The sequence below is a fragment of the Sturnira hondurensis genome, unplaced genomic scaffold (assembly GCF_014824575.4).
Source record: "Sturnira hondurensis isolate 20B ecotype Veracruz unplaced genomic scaffold, ASM1482457v3 Scaffold0015021, whole genome shotgun sequence".
In the NCBI taxonomy this organism is placed as follows: domain Eukaryota; kingdom Metazoa; phylum Chordata; class Mammalia; order Chiroptera; family Phyllostomidae; genus Sturnira; species Sturnira hondurensis.
In genome coordinates, this window is record NW_028087652.1 from 55,195 (window position 1) to 73,011 (window position 17,817).

The 17,817-nt window shown below is 37.1% G+C and overlaps 1 protein-coding gene across 1 annotated transcript in view; it reads left to right on the plus strand.

The window, feature by feature from the left end:
- Positions 1-15,073, plus strand: part of LOC118999603 (phosphatidylinositol-binding clathrin assembly protein-like) — a 55,626-nt gene extending 40,553 nt beyond the window's left edge. The window contains exons 15-16 of the mRNA XM_037064228.1: positions 13,465-13,571; positions 14,611-15,073. Of these exons, the coding sequence (XP_036920123.1) occupies positions 13,465-13,571; positions 14,611-14,707 (204 nt within the window). The 3' untranslated portion in view covers positions 14,708-15,073. The remainder of the gene's footprint in view (positions 1-13,464; positions 13,572-14,610) is intronic.
- The last annotated feature ends 2,744 nt before the right edge of the window (positions 15,074-17,817 follow it).

The following is a 17,817-nucleotide window of genomic DNA, read 5'->3' on the forward strand; positions in this document are numbered from 1 at the left end:
GCTGCTAGTTTTCCTCCCTTTTCCAAAGTTTGGCTGTTGTTTGATTTTGTTTTGTTTTATTTGCCATCTTGCTGTTAGGGATCACTTCCATTCTGGATCAAGCAGGTACAAAACTAAGTGGAACTTAATAAGGCTGAATTTTTCTTACTATGCAAGGCTTTCCAATGGGAGAAGTTATTAATACAGGTGGAATATCTGAAACTTTTCTGATTTCAGGGTTTTTATCCAACTTTTTTCTAACTCATTTTAGTCTCTTATTTCTGTGCTTGATGTTTGGAAATGTTTTCATAATTTAAAATTTTCCTTTACATACTCAAAAATTGTTTGCAACCACCAGTTCTCTTTTTCATAGCTTTGGTTCATTGCATACATTTCATGTAACATAGTACAGGTATGAAAACTTTGAAGTCATTCAGTCCATAAATCTAACCACCAGCTCACTCAACTCATGTTTTTGTTGTTGGTGTCAATTTTGGAAAATGTAAAAAATACAGGAAAGTAGAAAGGATAATAAACTTCCATGCTTCAACATCCTGAATTACTAAATATTAACTTTTTAAAGTATACTTTATTGGTTATGCTATTACAGTTGTCCCATTTTCTTTTCCCCTTCATTCCACTCTGCCTTGCACACCCCTCCTTCCAGCATTCTCCCCCCCTTAGTTCATGCCCATGGGTCATACATATAAGTTCTTTCACTTCTCTACTACCTATACTGCTCTTAACCTCCCCCTGTCTATTTTGTACCTAACATTTATGCTTCTTATTCCCTGTACCACTTTCCCCCATTCTCCTCTCTCTTCCTCCCTGCTGATAACCCTCCATGTGATCTCCATTTCTGCGATTCTGTTCCTCTTCTATTTGTTTGCTTAGTTTGTTTTTGTTTTTAGGTTAAGTTGTTGATAGTTGTGAGTTTGTTGTCATTTTACTGTCTGTATTTTTTAACTTCTTCTTTTCCTTGTATAAGTCCCATTAACATTTCATAAATAAGGGCTTGGTGATGATGAACTCCTTCAACTTGACCTTAGCTGGGAAGCACTTTATCTGCCCTCACATTCTAAATGATAGCTTTGCTGGATAGAGTAATCCTGGAATAGGTCCTTGCCTTTCATGACTTTGAATATTTCTTTCCAGCCCCTTTTGCCTGTAAGGTTTCTTTTGAGAAGTCAGCTGAAAGTCTTATGGGAACTCCTTTGTAGGTAACTCTCTCCTTTTCTCTTGCTGCTTTTAAGAATCTCTTCTCATCTTTAACCTTGGAGAATTTAATTATGATGTGTCTTGGTGTGTTTCTCCTTGCATCCAACTTGTTTGGGATTCTCTGAACTTCCTGGACTTTCATATTTATTTCCTTCGTAAGACTGGGGAACTTTTCCTTCAGTATTTTTTCAAGTAAGTTTTCAACGTCTTGTTCTTCCTCTTCTTCTGGCATCCCTGTAATTTGGATGTTGGAACGTTTAAAGTTGTCCTAGAGATTCCTCAGCCTGTCCTCATTTTTTTGAATTCTAGTTTCTTCATTCTCTTCTGATCGAATGTTTATTTCTTCCTTTTGTTCCAAATGATTGATTTGACCTCTAGTTTCCTTCCCCTCACTGTTAATTAGTTCCCTGTATAATATTCTTTACTTCATTTTGTATAGCCATCACTTCTTCCTTTATTTTGCATTTAGTCATTTCTGTGAGCATCCTGGTTTTGAACTCTGATAGGTTGGCTATCTCCTCATCACTTGACTCTTTTTCTGGATTTTTGATCTGTTTTTTCAGTTGGACCATATTTCTTTGTCTCGGTGAACCTGTTAAATTGTAAGTAGTGGAGCCTTAGCTATTCACCAGGGTAGAGCAACTCACTTCTCTACATGTGACGCTGTATGTGGGGGAGGGGTCTGAGAGGGAACAATGCCACTTGCTTGGCTCTTGCCCCACTTTCAGTCACTTTCCTTGCTTCCCACAAATGGATTGTGCTCTTCAGGTTCTGATTCTGAAGTGCGTGGGCTTGTGTATGTTCTAGGATCACTTGGGTTCCTCCAATGGACTCTCCTGTGAGTCTGGGAGTTTCTCCCACTGCCATGACTCCCACAGGTTGTTATAGCCAGAGATTTTGAGGCTTTAGTTCCCCTGTGCTGGACCCTTGGGTTGTGTGATCTGTCTTGCTCCCCCATTGTTCCTCTCAGCTTACCTGCATGCAAATGTTGGATCACATCGTCTGCCACTGTCTCACCTGCCCCTGTTTGCTAGCTGCTGCCTTATGCGTCCTTACCACTCTGGCTTCCCATCTCCTCCCCTCCTACCAATTTGGATGACTGTTTCTTCTTTAACTCTTGGTTGTTGGACTTCCATATAGTTTAATTTTCTGGCAGTCCTGATTGTTTTTAATTTTTAAATTGGCTGTTATCCTTTTGGTTGTATGAGGAAGCAAAGCACATCTACCTAACACCTCCATCTTGGCTGGAAGCCTAAATGTTAACTTTTTAGCATAATTTTTTTAGTTCATTTGAAAATGAAATTTTACAAATAAAATCAAAGTTTCCTTGGCAGACTCCTAGTCCCAGTCATCCTCCACTTTTTCAGAGACAATGACTATGATAAATTTTATGTGCTTTTACTGTGGAAAAATGAATAGTACTATTCTACATGATTTTTAAAAGCTGACTATAATTGGCATGGTTCTGTACTAATGTTTTTTAGATCTATCTAGATTGATATATATTAATTATAATGGATCATTGCTATTCCACATACGAATATAGTACCAGTTAGTAGTATATTTTATCCCATTGTTGAAAAATTTCTCAAAAAAGTTCTCTGTATGGTATCAGTACTTCTTTTTGTCTTATTCTCTCTTGAACCTATTCCAGTATGGCTTCTGCCTATCCTTGTTCTTATCTCAGTCACAAGTGACCTCTGTTATTACCATATCAGGTGGTCACTCCTCAGCCCACATTGTGTCTTACCAGTGGGGCTTTATACAACTAACCACTCCTTCCTCCTTGAAATGCTTTTTTCACTTAGCTTCCAGGGTATCATGGTCTCAGCTGGTTGTTTCTTTTCAATTTCTTTGCCAATACTAAATACTGGAGTACCCCAGGATCAATTGTTGAGCACCCTCTCTGTGGATACTTACTCCCTTGGTGATTTCATCTAAGTCATGGCTTTAAAGGTACATTTATGTACTGATGACTCCCAAAATTGTATCACCAGTTTAGAACTTGTCCCTGTTATCTAGATTTATATACCTCACTAATTGACATCTTCATTTGGGTATGTAATAGGCATCGCAAACTTCACATGTCCAAAACTAAACTCTTGATCTCTCCAACGCTGTTTTACCTATAGCCTTCCCAATCATAGCTGATGGCAGTTCTGTTGGTCCAGTTATTCAGCCCAAAACCTTGGAGTCTTCCTTGACACCTCTCTTTCTTTTGCTCCATATCCAATTGATGAGCAAATGCTATGAGCTTTATTTTCAGAATGCATCCTCAAGTTTTCTAAGTCACCATCATCTTTCACCTGGATCGCTACAGTTGCCTCCTATCTAGTCTCCCTGCTTCTGCCCTTGTCTGTACAGTCTTTTCCATACTGTAGCCAGAGTGGTTGACTAACAGTGTAAGTTAGATCAAGCCACTCTGCTGCAACTTGTCCCCTGTCCCTGTTTCTCTCAGTAAATGCCAAGGTTCTCCATGCTACCTCTTGGCCTTCATCTCCTGGCATTGCTTGCCTTTCATAGTTCATTCTATGCATAGGGCTTCTTTGATGTTTTCTGAGCATACCAGGCACCCTCATCTCAGGCAGAGATGCCCTGTACCGATGCAGACTCTGGCCCGCGGGGTCCATTTGTTGTGGCTGCGATTAACAAATTCACACAGACTACAGAGGTCCTGTGGAGAAAAGGGATGGCATGGCCGCTCTCTAAATGAGAGAGCAGGCCCCAACCCCTGCCTGGACAAGCTTTTATTGCTTTTCTGGGTACATTACATCTAGCATGGTCCTCATTTACTATGCATAGGTTTGCTATAAGTGATTACTTTTTACAGATAACAGGAAAGAGCATTGATAATTACTTTAAAGAGAAGGATGTTGCAGATCAAGGGGCAGAGTGGTTGAGCTGATTACACTCCATACTTGGTAGGTTTAGCACAGACTTTAGGAATTTACTTTAGAGATATGCAGTAAACAGTTTCTGCCTCAATCCAGGGTGAGGGAGTTTTAGCAAAAGCAAGTCTCATAGCAACCTAGGTACAATGCAGGCCTGATTCCCCATGGGAGAACCTATCTGTGGGTGTGGGTCCTATGTGCTGACCTTGCTCCCCATCAGTTTTCTAAATCAGGGGCTGGGCTACATTCCCCATGCCACTTGGAATGGTTCTCTGTACTGTGCTCGCAGCATTCTTTTTTTAGGTACCCATTTTACTTACTACCATACTTCCTCAAGAATCTGACCAAAAGAGTTCTTTCTTTTCCACCCTTTAGAAATAGCATCCAACTATTACCATGTACTTCCACCCAGCATTGGTTCTCTCCATAGGACTTAGGAACACCTGTTCATATATATATATATATATATATATATATATATATATATATATATGTTTGTTTATTGTCTGTCTCCACAGACTATAAAATCATCTCATTGATTACANATAGGACTCAGGAACACCTGATATATATATTTGTTTGTTTATTGTCTGTCTCCCCTGACTTGAATATCAGCTCCTTGAGTACAGGGACTTTGTCTTATTCATCACTGCATACAGAATACCTAGAACAGTACTTAGGACATAGAGGCTGCTCAGTAAATACTTCTTGAAAAAAGACAGAAATAACCAATGACTCTATTAATGGACATTTAGGTTTTTTTCCCTGGTTCACTTTTCAACTTACTTCATGTGACAAAATCTAGTAGTTCTCTGTCCTTTTCTTTTTTTAAAAAATATTTTATTTATTTATCTTTAGAGGGGAAGGGAAGGAGAGAGGGAGAGAAATATCAATGTATGGTTGCCTCTGCCGAGGACACACAATGTATCATGTGTCCCCTGCCGGGAACTGGCCTGCAACCCAGGCATGTGCCCTGACTGGGAATCGAACCGCGATCTTCTGATTCACAGGCCCGTGCTCAATCCACTGAGCTACACCAGCCAGGGCCTCTGCCCTTTTCTTACTTAGCTCTTCTCTCCTATCACTCAGCTAGCAGATATTCATTAAGCATCAACTGTGTTTCAGGTACTATCTTAGCAGCTGGGAGTATAGCAATAATTAAAAGAAACAGAAATCCATGTACTTGTTGGACACACATTCTAATGGTGGTGGTGGTGGCACAAACGGTAAATAAAATAGTGTGCAAAGAAAATTAAAGCAGTGAAGAAACATTATAAGTATTGGGGTAGGTTTCTATTTTAAATAGACTATTCAGTGAACTTTATTGAGAATATGACTCAGTCTTGAGCAGAAATTCAAAGAGGAGAGAGAAGAGGCTACATGGAAGATTATTTCAGGGAGTGGGAATGATTAGCACAAAAGCTTTGAAGAGTATCATTAGAGAGTAGATGAGACCACCGAGGGTAAATTTAGACTGGTTCACAGGTCCATGGTGTGAGCCCTGAGATGAGCTGTCATTACTAGGCATGATGATGAAGAAGAACTGCAGCAGAGGTAGAAAAGGAATGGTTAGTGAGGGAACATGAATGCTTCTTGAAACACTTTCCCCCTTTTTTTAGAAACACCATACTCTCTAGTTTTCCTCCTACCTCACATCCCCTTTCAGTCTTCTTCTTAGACTCTGTATAACCTCTGTGATCATTATATTTGTAAGTTAACACCCAGCAGAGGATTAGAGTATTATATAAGGCTAGCTATGCATGTATGCTAAAAGTAAATGTGGATGTAAGACTGGAAAGTGTAGACTGAATAAGAATATAAGGTAGCAGAGATATTCAGAATATAGGAGCTGCGATATTCCACAAGAAAATATGGGCAGACATGATGGATCCAAATCCCAAAAGGATAGTGGTAGATTCCAGGTCAGTGATCAGTAATCAAAGCGCATCTATTGTTAGTGTAAAAGAGCTTGAGGTAAAATGTGTGGATGGCAAAGTAAAAACTGAAGGGCCATATAAAAAGTCAGATTATATCATGGATTGTTTCCAAATAAGTGAATGAAATAGAGCCAATTTCCTAGGGAGTGGAGCTGTCAGGAGCCAGATAGAAATTAAGCCCCAGAATTGACAGGACTACAGAAGGGGTATCCCACTCTTCAGGCATAAATAACTACAGACCCAGGTAGACTGAAGGAGGTATACACACCCAGGTTCCCAGAAGGGAATAGATGCTTAGTTTAGCCACTGCATGGGGCCATTGCGGGATTCAATATCTGATATCATCATGGAAGTGTACCAAGATCTCCATCCCTAGGCAAGCGCTATTTTAATGATTTCTAAGCTGCACCAGTTTGTAAGGGAAAAAGTCCTGGTACCTTACCCTAGCTCATTGTTTTGTCCTGCAGATGTGGCAGCCCTGTACACTGAAGATAGCTGGGAGCTGCTTCTAAATTTCTGGCAGGAAATACAGGAGGAAGTACAGGAAAACTTAACCTTAAAACTTAAGCTTACTTTTAAATTAGAAATCAATTGCAAAAAGGAAGGAAAGAAACCCAAAAGTATGTGAATATTAAAAAACATACTACTAAAAAGTCCTGGGTCAAAGAAGTAACAAATGGTGAGATCAAAAGATATATAGACACATAAAAATGACAATATGACAACATATCAAAACTTCTGGGATGCAGCAGAAGCTATGATAAGAGGGAAGTTCATATCATTACAGCCCTATCTCAAGAAACAAGAGAAATACTAAGTAAACAACCTAACATCACATCTTGAAGAAGTAGGAAAAGAAGAACAAAAGCAACCCAAGTCAGCAGAAGAAAGGAAATAATAAAAATTAGAGCAGAATTAAATGAGGTAAAGAAAAAAAAAGACCATATAAAAATTCATACAACAAAGAGCTGGTTCTTTAAAAAAATTAATAAAATTGACCAATCCCTTGTTAGATTCACTAAGGAAGAAAGAAAAAAGATTTCATATAAACAAATCAGAAATGAAAGAGAAGTTACCACAGACATCACGGTATACAAAGGATTATACTAGAATACTATGAAAGACTCTGTGCCACCAAATTCAATAACCTAGAAGAGAGGGATAAGTTCATAGACTTATATAAACTTCCTAGACTGAATCATGAAGAACTGCAAAATCTAAATAGACTGATCAACAGTGAGGAGAGCATTGTGCTAAGTGAAATAAGCCAGGCGGTGAAAAGCAAAAGCCATATGATCTCACCTATAAGTGGAACCTAATCAACAAAATAAACAAGCTGGCAAAATATAACCAGAGTTACGGAAATTAAGAACAAACTGACAGTAAGCAGAAGGGAAGTGAGAAGGGGATAATGGAGGGGAAAGGGGGAAGTGTTGTCAGGAACATGTATAAAGGACACATGGACAAAGCCAAAGAAAGGTAGTATTGAGGGTGAGGTGGAGTGGTGGTGGGGAAAATGGAGACAACTGTACATGAACAACGGTAAAACAAAGAAATTGAAACAACCATAAAAAACCTCTCCAAAAATAAAAGTCCAGGACCAGATTTCTTCACTAAGTAAACTCTACCAAACAATACACTTGAAAAATAACTCTTTATGATCCAGTGAGGTTCATTCCAGGGCCATAAAGATGGTTCAACATATGCAAATTGATCAATGTAATATACCATTAACAAAACAAAGGATAAAAATAATATGATCTTATCAATAGATGCAGAGAAAGCATTTGATGAGATACAGCACCCATTTATGATTAAAACACTCAATAAAATGGGTACCTCAGCATAATAAAGACCACATTTGACAACCCCTCAGCTAATATACTTAATAGTGAAGAACTGAAAGCTTTTCTTGTAAAATCAGGAACAAGACAAAGATGCCCGCTCTTGCCACTTTTATTCAACATAGTTCTGGAAACCCTAGTCAGAGCAATCTCAGGCAAGAGAAAGAAATAAGAGGCATCCAGATTGAGAATGAAGATGTAAAAGTGTCCCTTTTTGCAGATGACATGATTCTATATGTGGAAAGCCCTGGATACTTCATGAATAAAACTATTTCAAACAATAAAAAAACTACAGAAAAGTTGCAGGATACAAAATTAATTACAAAAATCCACTGCATACCTATATGTTAACAATGATTTCATGAAAAGAAATGAAAAAAAATTTCTTTTGCAATTGCAACCAGAAGAATAAAATACCTAGGAATAAACTTGACAAAGGATGTGAAGGACCTATATACTGAAAACTACAAAGCATTATTAACAGAGATTGAAAAAGACAAAATGAAATGGAAAGGTATTCTGTGTTTATGGATTGGAAGAATCAGCAGGGTTAAAATGGCCATTTTACTCAAAGCAATATACAGACTTAATGCAATCCCCATCAAATCCCAATGTCATTTTACAAAAAAAAAAGAAGAAAAATCATTAGATTTTTATGGAACCACAAAAGATCCTGAATAATCAAAGCAAATATGAGAGAAAAAAAAAAGAATGAAGCTGGAGGTATCACATTGCCTGATTTCGAATTATACTGCAGAGCTACAATAACCAAAACAGCATAGTATTGGCAGATAAACAAACACACAGACCAATGAAACAGAATTGAAAACCCAGAAATAAAAGCACATGTTTAGCCCTGGCTGGTATGGCTTAGCTGGTTGGAGCATCATCCCATACACCAAAAGCTTGGGGGTTTGATTCCTGACCAGGTCACATACCTAGGTTGTGGCTTCAATCCCTTGTTGGGACCTGTATGGTAGGCAACCAGTTGATGTTCCTCTCTCACACACTGATGTCTGTCTGTCTGTCTCTAAAGTCAATAAACATATTTTTAATTATAAATAAATAAATGCACATATACATGGGCAAATAATTTTTGACAAAGGAGCCAAAATCACACAATGGAGAAAAGAAAGCCTCTTCAGTAAATGGTACTGGGAAAATTGGAAAGCCACATGTAGAAGAATGAAAGTATATTACAGTTTGTCCCTAACACAAAAATTAATTCAAAATGCATGAAGAGCTAAGTATAAGATCTGAAACAATGAATGGGACTATGTCAAACTAAAAGGTTTGTGTACAGCAAAGCAAACTGCCAACAAAACAAAAAGCCACCAACTAAATGGGAGATGATATTTGCATTCAAAAGTTCTAATGAGGGGTTAATATCCAAAATATATAAAGAACTCATACAGCTCAACACTAAACAATCCAATTAAAAAATGATTAGAGGACCTGAACAGATGCCTGTCCCAAGAAGACATACAAATCGCCAACAGATATATCAGAAGATGCTCCACTTCACTAGCTGTTAGGGAAATGCAAATCGAAACTACAATGAGATATCATCTCACACCTGTTAGAATGGTTGTTATCAACAAGACAAGTAAAAACGAATGTTGCAGAGGTTGTGGAGAAAAAGGAACCCTTATTCAGTGCTGTTGGGGCTGCAAATTGGTACAGCCATTGTGAAAAACAGTATAGAGGTTCCTCAGAAAATTAAGAATTGAGTTACCATTTGACCAGGCAACCCCTCTTCTGAGTATCTGCTCAAAAAATGCAAAAACACTTATTTGCAAACATATATGTACCCCGATGTTCATTGTAGCATTATTCATGGTGGCCAAGATGTGGAGACAATCAAATTGTCCTTGATAGAGGACTGCATAAAGATGTGGCATGTATATACAATGGAATATTACTCAGCCACCAGAATAGATGAAATACTGCCATTTGTGACAACTTGGATGGACCTTGAGAATATGCTAAGCAAAATAAGTCAGACAGAAAAAGCCAAGAACCTTATGAATTCACTCATATTTGGGATATAAAAATGAAACTGATAGACACAGACAACAGTATGGTGGTTACCAGAGGGAAGGGGTGGGAGGGTAGTAAAGGGTAATAAAGGAGGCCAAATATATGGTGATAGAAGATGACTTGATTTTGGGTGGTGGGCACACAATGCAATATACAGATCATGTATTATAGAAATGTACAAGTGAAACCTATATGATTTTATTAACCAATGTTACCCCAATAAATTAAAAAGCTTCAGCTTACTATTAACTAAAATTATATTAGTCTTTGTCCCTTCTTCCCCACAGGGGTACAAAACACCTCCATAGTACTTTTTAGGATCTAAGTGCTAGTCATAATAATTATTTTTGTTCAACTTAATCTTACTTAGTTGGCACCTTATCTCTAGACTGTCAAGAACATTAAGGTTTCTGATTCTATTTAATGTAGTCATTATACCATCCAATATATGTTATTCACATGCTCAATGAACATGTCCTCTACATTATCATTGATAATTTGGATAAAGATAACCTAGAAGACCAAGAACATACTCCTGCAGCTTATCACCTGAAACATCTCAGCAGGTCAACACATTAATCATTAGCCTTTAGACATGAGCCATTTTGAACAGTTTCTAATTTACACAGTTGTCCATGAGTACTTTTCATATTGCCTCAACTTGTGATAACCATTGTCTTTTTTTTTTAAGAATTTATTTATTTATTTATCTTTAGAGGGGAAGGAGAGAGGGAGAGAAACATTAATGTATGGTTGCCTTTTGTGCATCCCCTGCTGGTAGTTAGCCTGCAAGGAACCAGCCTGCAACCCAGGCATGTGCCCTGACTGGGAATCGAACCGCGATCCTATGGTTCGCAGGCTCGCACTCAATCCACTGAGCTACGCCAGCCAGGGCGACTATTGTCTTATATCCATTGATATAAGATACGAGATGACCATGTCTGTATCCATTGCCTCAATGATGGATAAAGACAGAGAGGCTTGGTTATTCATACCAAGGAGTTTACACACTGTCTACAGACAATGAGGATCTATTTTAAGAGTTTTAAAAAGGGTGGGAAATGGGCAGAGCCTTATATTAATGGGTCTGTGCAAATTCCTTATATATTTTTTAAGATTTTTAAAATTTATTTATCTTTAGAGGGGAAGTGAAATATCAATGTATGGTTGCCTCTCAAGAGTCCCCTGCTGGGAACTGGCCTGCAACCCAGGCATGTGCCCTGACTGGGAATCGAACCGCGATCCTATGGTTCGCAGGCTCGCACTCAATCCACTGAGCCACGCCAGCCAGGGCCTTATATTTGTCATGCATTAAATGTCCTTTTATCTTTTGAATACATTTTAAAATATATATACATGTATATCAAATCATCATATTGTACATTTTTTAGAATTTTATTTTTTAGTTGCAGTTTACATTCAGTATTATGTTATATTAGTTTCAGGTGTACAGCATAATGGTTAGGTAATCATATACTTTACAAAATGGTCCCCCCCAATATATCCAGGACCTGTCTGGCACCATACATAGTTATTACAATATTGTTGACTATATTCCCTATGATATACTTTGCATCCCTGTGGCTATTTTTGTAACTACCAATGTGCACTTCTTAATCCCTTTAACTTTTTCTCCTAGTCCCTAAATCCCCGCCTTTTGGCAGCCATCAGCTTGTTCTCTATATCTACTAGTCATTTACATTTTGTTTGTTCACTTACTTTGTTCTTTAGATTCCATGTATAAGTGAAATCATATGGTATTTGTCTTTTCCTGACTGACTTATTTCACTTAGTATAAGATGGTCTAGGTCCATCTATGTTGTCACAAATAGTAAGGTTTCATTGTTTTTTAAGTCCAGCATATATGTACCACAGCTTTTTTTTATCCACTCATCAGTTGATGGACACTTGGGTTGTTTCCATAGCTTGGTGATTGTAAATAATGCTGTGGTCAACATAGGGATGCATATATTATTTCAAACTAGTGTTTTAGGGTTTTATGGGTATACAGAGGCTGGCAAAAGTAGGTTTACCGTTGTGAGTACATGAAACACAGAGTTTGTTATTGTATTATTTATTTATTATCGTATCATTTATTTGTAGTATTTGTTATTTCACTCACTCACAACGGTAAACCTACTTTTGCCCACACCTGTATACCCAGTGGTGGAATTGCTGGGTTATAAGCAGTTCCATTTAAATTTCTTGAGGAATCTCCACATTGACATTGCACATCTTAAACATATACAATTTTACTTGTCAATTAATACCTCAATCAAGCTTCATGCACCCTCTTTACCTGCTGTGCCTGCCTTGCCCTCACTGCTTTCACCAGGACAATTCCTATACATCTTCCACATTTAACTTTAAATGTTTTTATGAACTCACATACTTTCACTAAAATATTTTATCAAAGATACATATACACCATTATATATTTAACATGTTCCATGTCCACCTATAGCCTTCCCTTCCCATTTCCAATGAGAATTATTGGCTTTTATATGTAGAAGTTCTGTTTTTCATAGAGTTTCTGCTTTTCAAGAACTCTTCTTTCGGTCTTCTCACTTCACTCATTATCAGTAGCAAGTACTTCAGAGATCTGTTTTTCTCTCTTTTTTTTTGTATTTGTCACTTAAAATTCCTTTCAGTTGACATTCATCAAATGTAATGGTTACTCTAAAGGAGCGCTTTGTCGTCTTGGTACTATTGTATTAGGAGAGAAATTAAATACTAATTAAGTTTTCACTTTTTAGTTTTTGAAATGATAGCCATTCTAACAGATGTAAGGTCATTATTAATAAGTCACACAAGTGTTGGAGAGGATGTGGGGAAAAGGGAACCCCAGTGCACTGTTCGTAGGAGTGCAGACTTGGTGTAGCCACTGTGGAAAAGAGTATGGAATTTCCGCAAAAAACTAAAAACGAAACTGCCTTTTTATCCAGCGATTCCACTGCTGGGATCATACTCTAAGAGCCCTGAAACACCAATTCAGAACTTCCGCAGACCTAGTTTATAGCAGCGCTATTTAAAATAGCCAAGTGCTGGAAACAGCCTAGGTGCCCATCAGTAAATGAGTGGATCAAACAACTGTGGTACATTTACACAATGGAATACTATGCAGCAGAAAGATAGAAGGAACTATTACCCTTTGTAACAACGTGGATGGAACTGGAGAGTATTATGCTTAGTGAAATAAGCTAGTTGGTAAAAGACAAATACCATAGGGCCTCACTTATAACTGGAATCTAATAAACAAAATAAACTAATGAGAAAAATAGAACCAGAGTCATGGAAACATGGAACAGACTGATAGCTGTAGGAAGAGGGTGGGAGAGGGGAGAATGGTGGAAGGAAGGGTAAGGCACTAGTAAAAGAACAGATATGAGTGATCCATAGACATGGACAATGGAGAAGGGATTGACTTTGGAGAGGGAGGTGAGCTGGGTGGAGGGGGACAAAAGGGACAAAATTGGGACAATTGTAATAGCATAAGCAACAAAAAAACTTTTTCACTTTTTGACTTTTTGTTTTCATTTCCATTCAAATTCATAGGTTCCAGTTTCAGTGGGATCTCCTTTCTCAGTGAAACCTCAATCCGTGATTTATAACCAACCAGGCTTAGGGCCCAGAATATTTCCACTTTATCAACCAGAAATAAGGTATGTTTGAGTTGTTCCTTAGGGCCTTGGTAGAGATGTGCAGTCACTGGAGGCAGGACCAGTGTTAGAACTGAGCTTTTACAATATGTACATCTTTTTTGCACTGTTGGTTTCTCATAGCAGAAAAACTAGTTCTAACATTTTCATCATCATAGAAAGACACAGATCTGTGCAGACCTGGTCCTCTGCAAACTTGTGTCATTAAATGTCAACTGGGTCCTGGTAGCTACTCAGCAGTTCTTTTAGTCATTCAACAAACCTAGCTGATCACTGCTCGTGAGGCGAGTAACTCAGCCTGGAGGTTTCAAGGACAACTTCCCAAAGGAGTGATACCTAAGTTGAATACTAAGATTTAAAATAAATAGCAAGTTAATAGAGTAAGGAAAGGATATTCCAGACAGACATATAAACAGATAGAAAAGCACAAAACACCATGGGAAGTCAAAGGAGGGAATGATTAACTCAGGGATGGAAGGTTTTGGTATGCAATGAGTATCAAATGATAAGGAGAATCTCAACTAGTGGATGTATATATGATAGGAGTTTGGCATTACAGAGAAAATAGATTGAGCATATAAGTGGAAGAAGGCAGTGGAAACATGGATGAGTATAGCTGAAGCATGTGGGAGATTATCATGATCCAAATGTTTATTGATTCAGAGTGCTGTTTTCTAGAAGCTTTTTTAAAAACATTTTTAAAATTTATTTTTAGAGAAGGGGGAAGGAAGGGAGGATGAGGAAGAGGGACATCACTGTGTGAAAGAAACATTGATTGGTTGCCCCTCACACTCCCCCAGCTAGGGACTGGGCCTGCAACCCAGGCATGAGCCCTGACTGGGAATTGAACTGGCCACATTTTGCTTTTCAGGATGATGTGCAGCTAATGTATTGGGCCCCCTGTATTGTTTGTTTTAGGAGGTCTGACCCCCTAATGAGAGATTGGCCAGAGTTTTGTGTGTAATATTTATGATTTATTTTGTAACTGTGGAGAAAAATATGAAGAAATGATGAAAGATTTATATTTATATCTTTCATGCAGGGACAATCTATATGGAAGTGTTGAAGAAACAATATTTGAATTTAGACGTAAAAGAAGTGATGACCTCTCTACAGCCTCATCCACATCTTCCAAGTAATATAAACATTGAATACTCTTGAGATTCTTCAGTTTAATGTTTTGGAGGTGATACACTGTATTTCTTTTGTTTTATTAGCTATCCTTCAAAATTGTCAAAAACTAAAGTTAATATCTTAATCTTTCCTCTTAAGGAACCCCAGGACCTTAGAACACTTGTAAATTACAAGGGCATTTCTAACCAACTTGTATGCTATTGTGGTGAAATATTTTGGACTTGTGAAATTAAAAGTATTGGTATTTATAGAAACTTTTTGTTTAGATTTAACTGTGTGTTTAGAAAATATTTGTTTACCATCCCTTTTTGCATTGGAATCATTTTCCTCTCTCTGAAGTACATCTTTTAGAAGTTTATTTGGTTTTGTTGTGTTGGTGATAAACTATTTTTGTTTATGTGAAAATACATTTCTTCATACACATTACTTTAGAAATAAAATTTAAGTTGATATACACATATGAGCTCTATAAACATTCTTTTATGAGTCTTCTTGTGGACAATTGTGGATGTATATCTTGGACAAATGGTAGAATGTCTGGGTCATATAGTAAGTGTAAAATGAAAACTTCCAAGACCTGACCAGGTGGCTTAATTGGTTGGAGCATCATCCCGTACACCAAAATGTTGCAGTTCCATCCCTGGTCAGGGCACATACCTAGGTTGCAGGTTTGATCCCCAGTTGGGGCATGTGTGGGAAGCAATTGATTGATATTTCTCTCTCTGACTTTCTCTGTCTCTCTCTCTCTAAAATCAATAAATATATCCTTGGTTGGAGATTTAAAAAATTAAAACAAAACTGCCAAAAAAATTTTAAAACTATACTATACCCCACCAGCAATGTATGAGAATTCTAGGCACTTGAAGTTCCAGTCAGAATTAAAAAAATAATAATAAATATTAATTTACTGCTGTTAATATTGTAAGTTTTGGGCATTCTAGTGCCTTTCTAGTAATATAACATGTGCTTTAATTTACATTTCCATGATAACTAAACAACCTTTCACATACTTATTGGCCATTTCAATATCTTTTTTGAAGTGTTGAACTATTTTGTCCATCTTAATGATTTTCTTTGTTTTTGATGATTGATTCATATATTTTATATATTCTGAATATTAATTCTATTAGATATATTATGGAAATAATTTCGCCTAGTCTGTGACTTGCCTTTTCATTTTGTTAACGGTATCATTCAATGAGCACATATTTTCTAATTTCGAAGTTCAATTCATCAAGTTTTTTTATGATTAATTCTTTTTATGTCTTCAGAAATACTTGTTTATCCCAACATCATAAAGATATTCTCTATTTCTCTTCTAGAAACTCTGAAGTCTTAACTTTTATTTTTGGATCTATGATCCATATAAAATACATTTTTAGCCCTGGGTGGTGTGGCTCAGTGGATTGAGTGCCAGCCTGTGAACCAAAGGCTCACCAGTTGGATTCCCAGTCAGGGCACATGCCTAGATTGCAGACTGGGTCCCCAGTAGGGGGCATGTGAAAGGCAACTACACATTGATGTTAAAAAAAGATTAAAAAATACATTTTGATGCTTTTTTTATTGTTGTTCAAGTACAGTTGTCCGCATTTTCCCCGCACTACTCCTGCCCACCCCAGCCACCCCAACCTCCCATGCTCAATCCTGCCCGCCTTTGGTGTTGTCCATGTGTCCTTTATACGTGTTCCTGAAAGTCCCTCCCACTTTTACCCCTTTATTCCCTCCTACCTCCTCTCTGGTCACTGTCAGTTTGTTCTTAATTTCAGTGTCTTTGGTTATATTTTGCGTGTTTGTTTGTTTTGTTGATTAGGTTCCACTTAAAGGTGAGATCATATGGTATTTGTCTTTCATGGTCTGGCTTATTTCACATTATACCCTAAACACCAATATACCCTGAAACACCAATCCAAAAGAACCTATGCACCCCAGTGTTCATAGCAGCACAATTTACAACAGCCAAGTGCTGGATGCAACCCAGGTTCCCATCAGTAAACGAGTGGATCAAAAATTATGGTACATGTACATGAATACTATGCAGCATCTTTATGTTTCATGACAAGTAAGAGTAGTGATTTACTTTTTCATATAGTTATCTAGTTGTTCCCGAAACATTTGTGAAAAACAAATTTATTTCTCCATTGGTTACCTTGGTTACCATTGGTTACATTTCTCAAAAATCAATGGACAAACATGGGGATGTAATATATAACATAAGAAATATTGTCAGTAATAACTGTATATAGTGACAGATGACTACTAGACTTATTATGGTGATCACTTTGTAAGATATATAAATGTTGAATCACTCTGGTACACATGAAACTAACATTGTTTATCAACTATAATTAAAAACAAAATTTTAAGAAGACATCAGTGAATTTAGGGATGTTTGGGATGGCTGAATAATAAAAATTCCATGTGGAGATAACAAATAAAATGAACATAAATAATGAGAGGATTTTTTAAAAGCAGCTGCAAAACCAATAAACTAGTCAGTATATATGGTTACAGGGTCTTTTTTTGTGAGGAGTCATATCATTATTATATGTATGACTTTGATCTCATTAAATCAGAATTCCCACATATGGCATTAATTTGCAAGTTAAAATAAAAAAAAGATTTGTTTCCCTCCTAGACACACACACACACACACACACACACACACACACACAGGCACACACCAATTGACAATATATTTATTGGTCTATTTTTTATTTTGTTTTGTTCCATTGATCCAAACCTCTCTCCTTAATCTAATAAAACACTGTCTTGATTACCATAGTTTTCTGTAGGTCTTCAAATCAGGTGGTATTAGCCTTCCATGTATATTCATATTTTTCAAGATTATTTTAGGTATTCAGGTTGTCTTTGAATTCCATGAAAATATTACAATCAGATGATCAATTTCTATGGAAAAACAGGCCTCTAGAAACCTGATTGGTACTACATTGAATCTATAATTAAATTTGGAGAAGATAGACATAGATATCTTTAAAATATCAGTACTTCCAAATCATGAACATGGCATAACCATTTATTTATTCTGGCATTTTTAATTTCTCTCCATTGATTTAGAGTTTTTAATGGTTACTAGTATATTTCATTATATAACTGC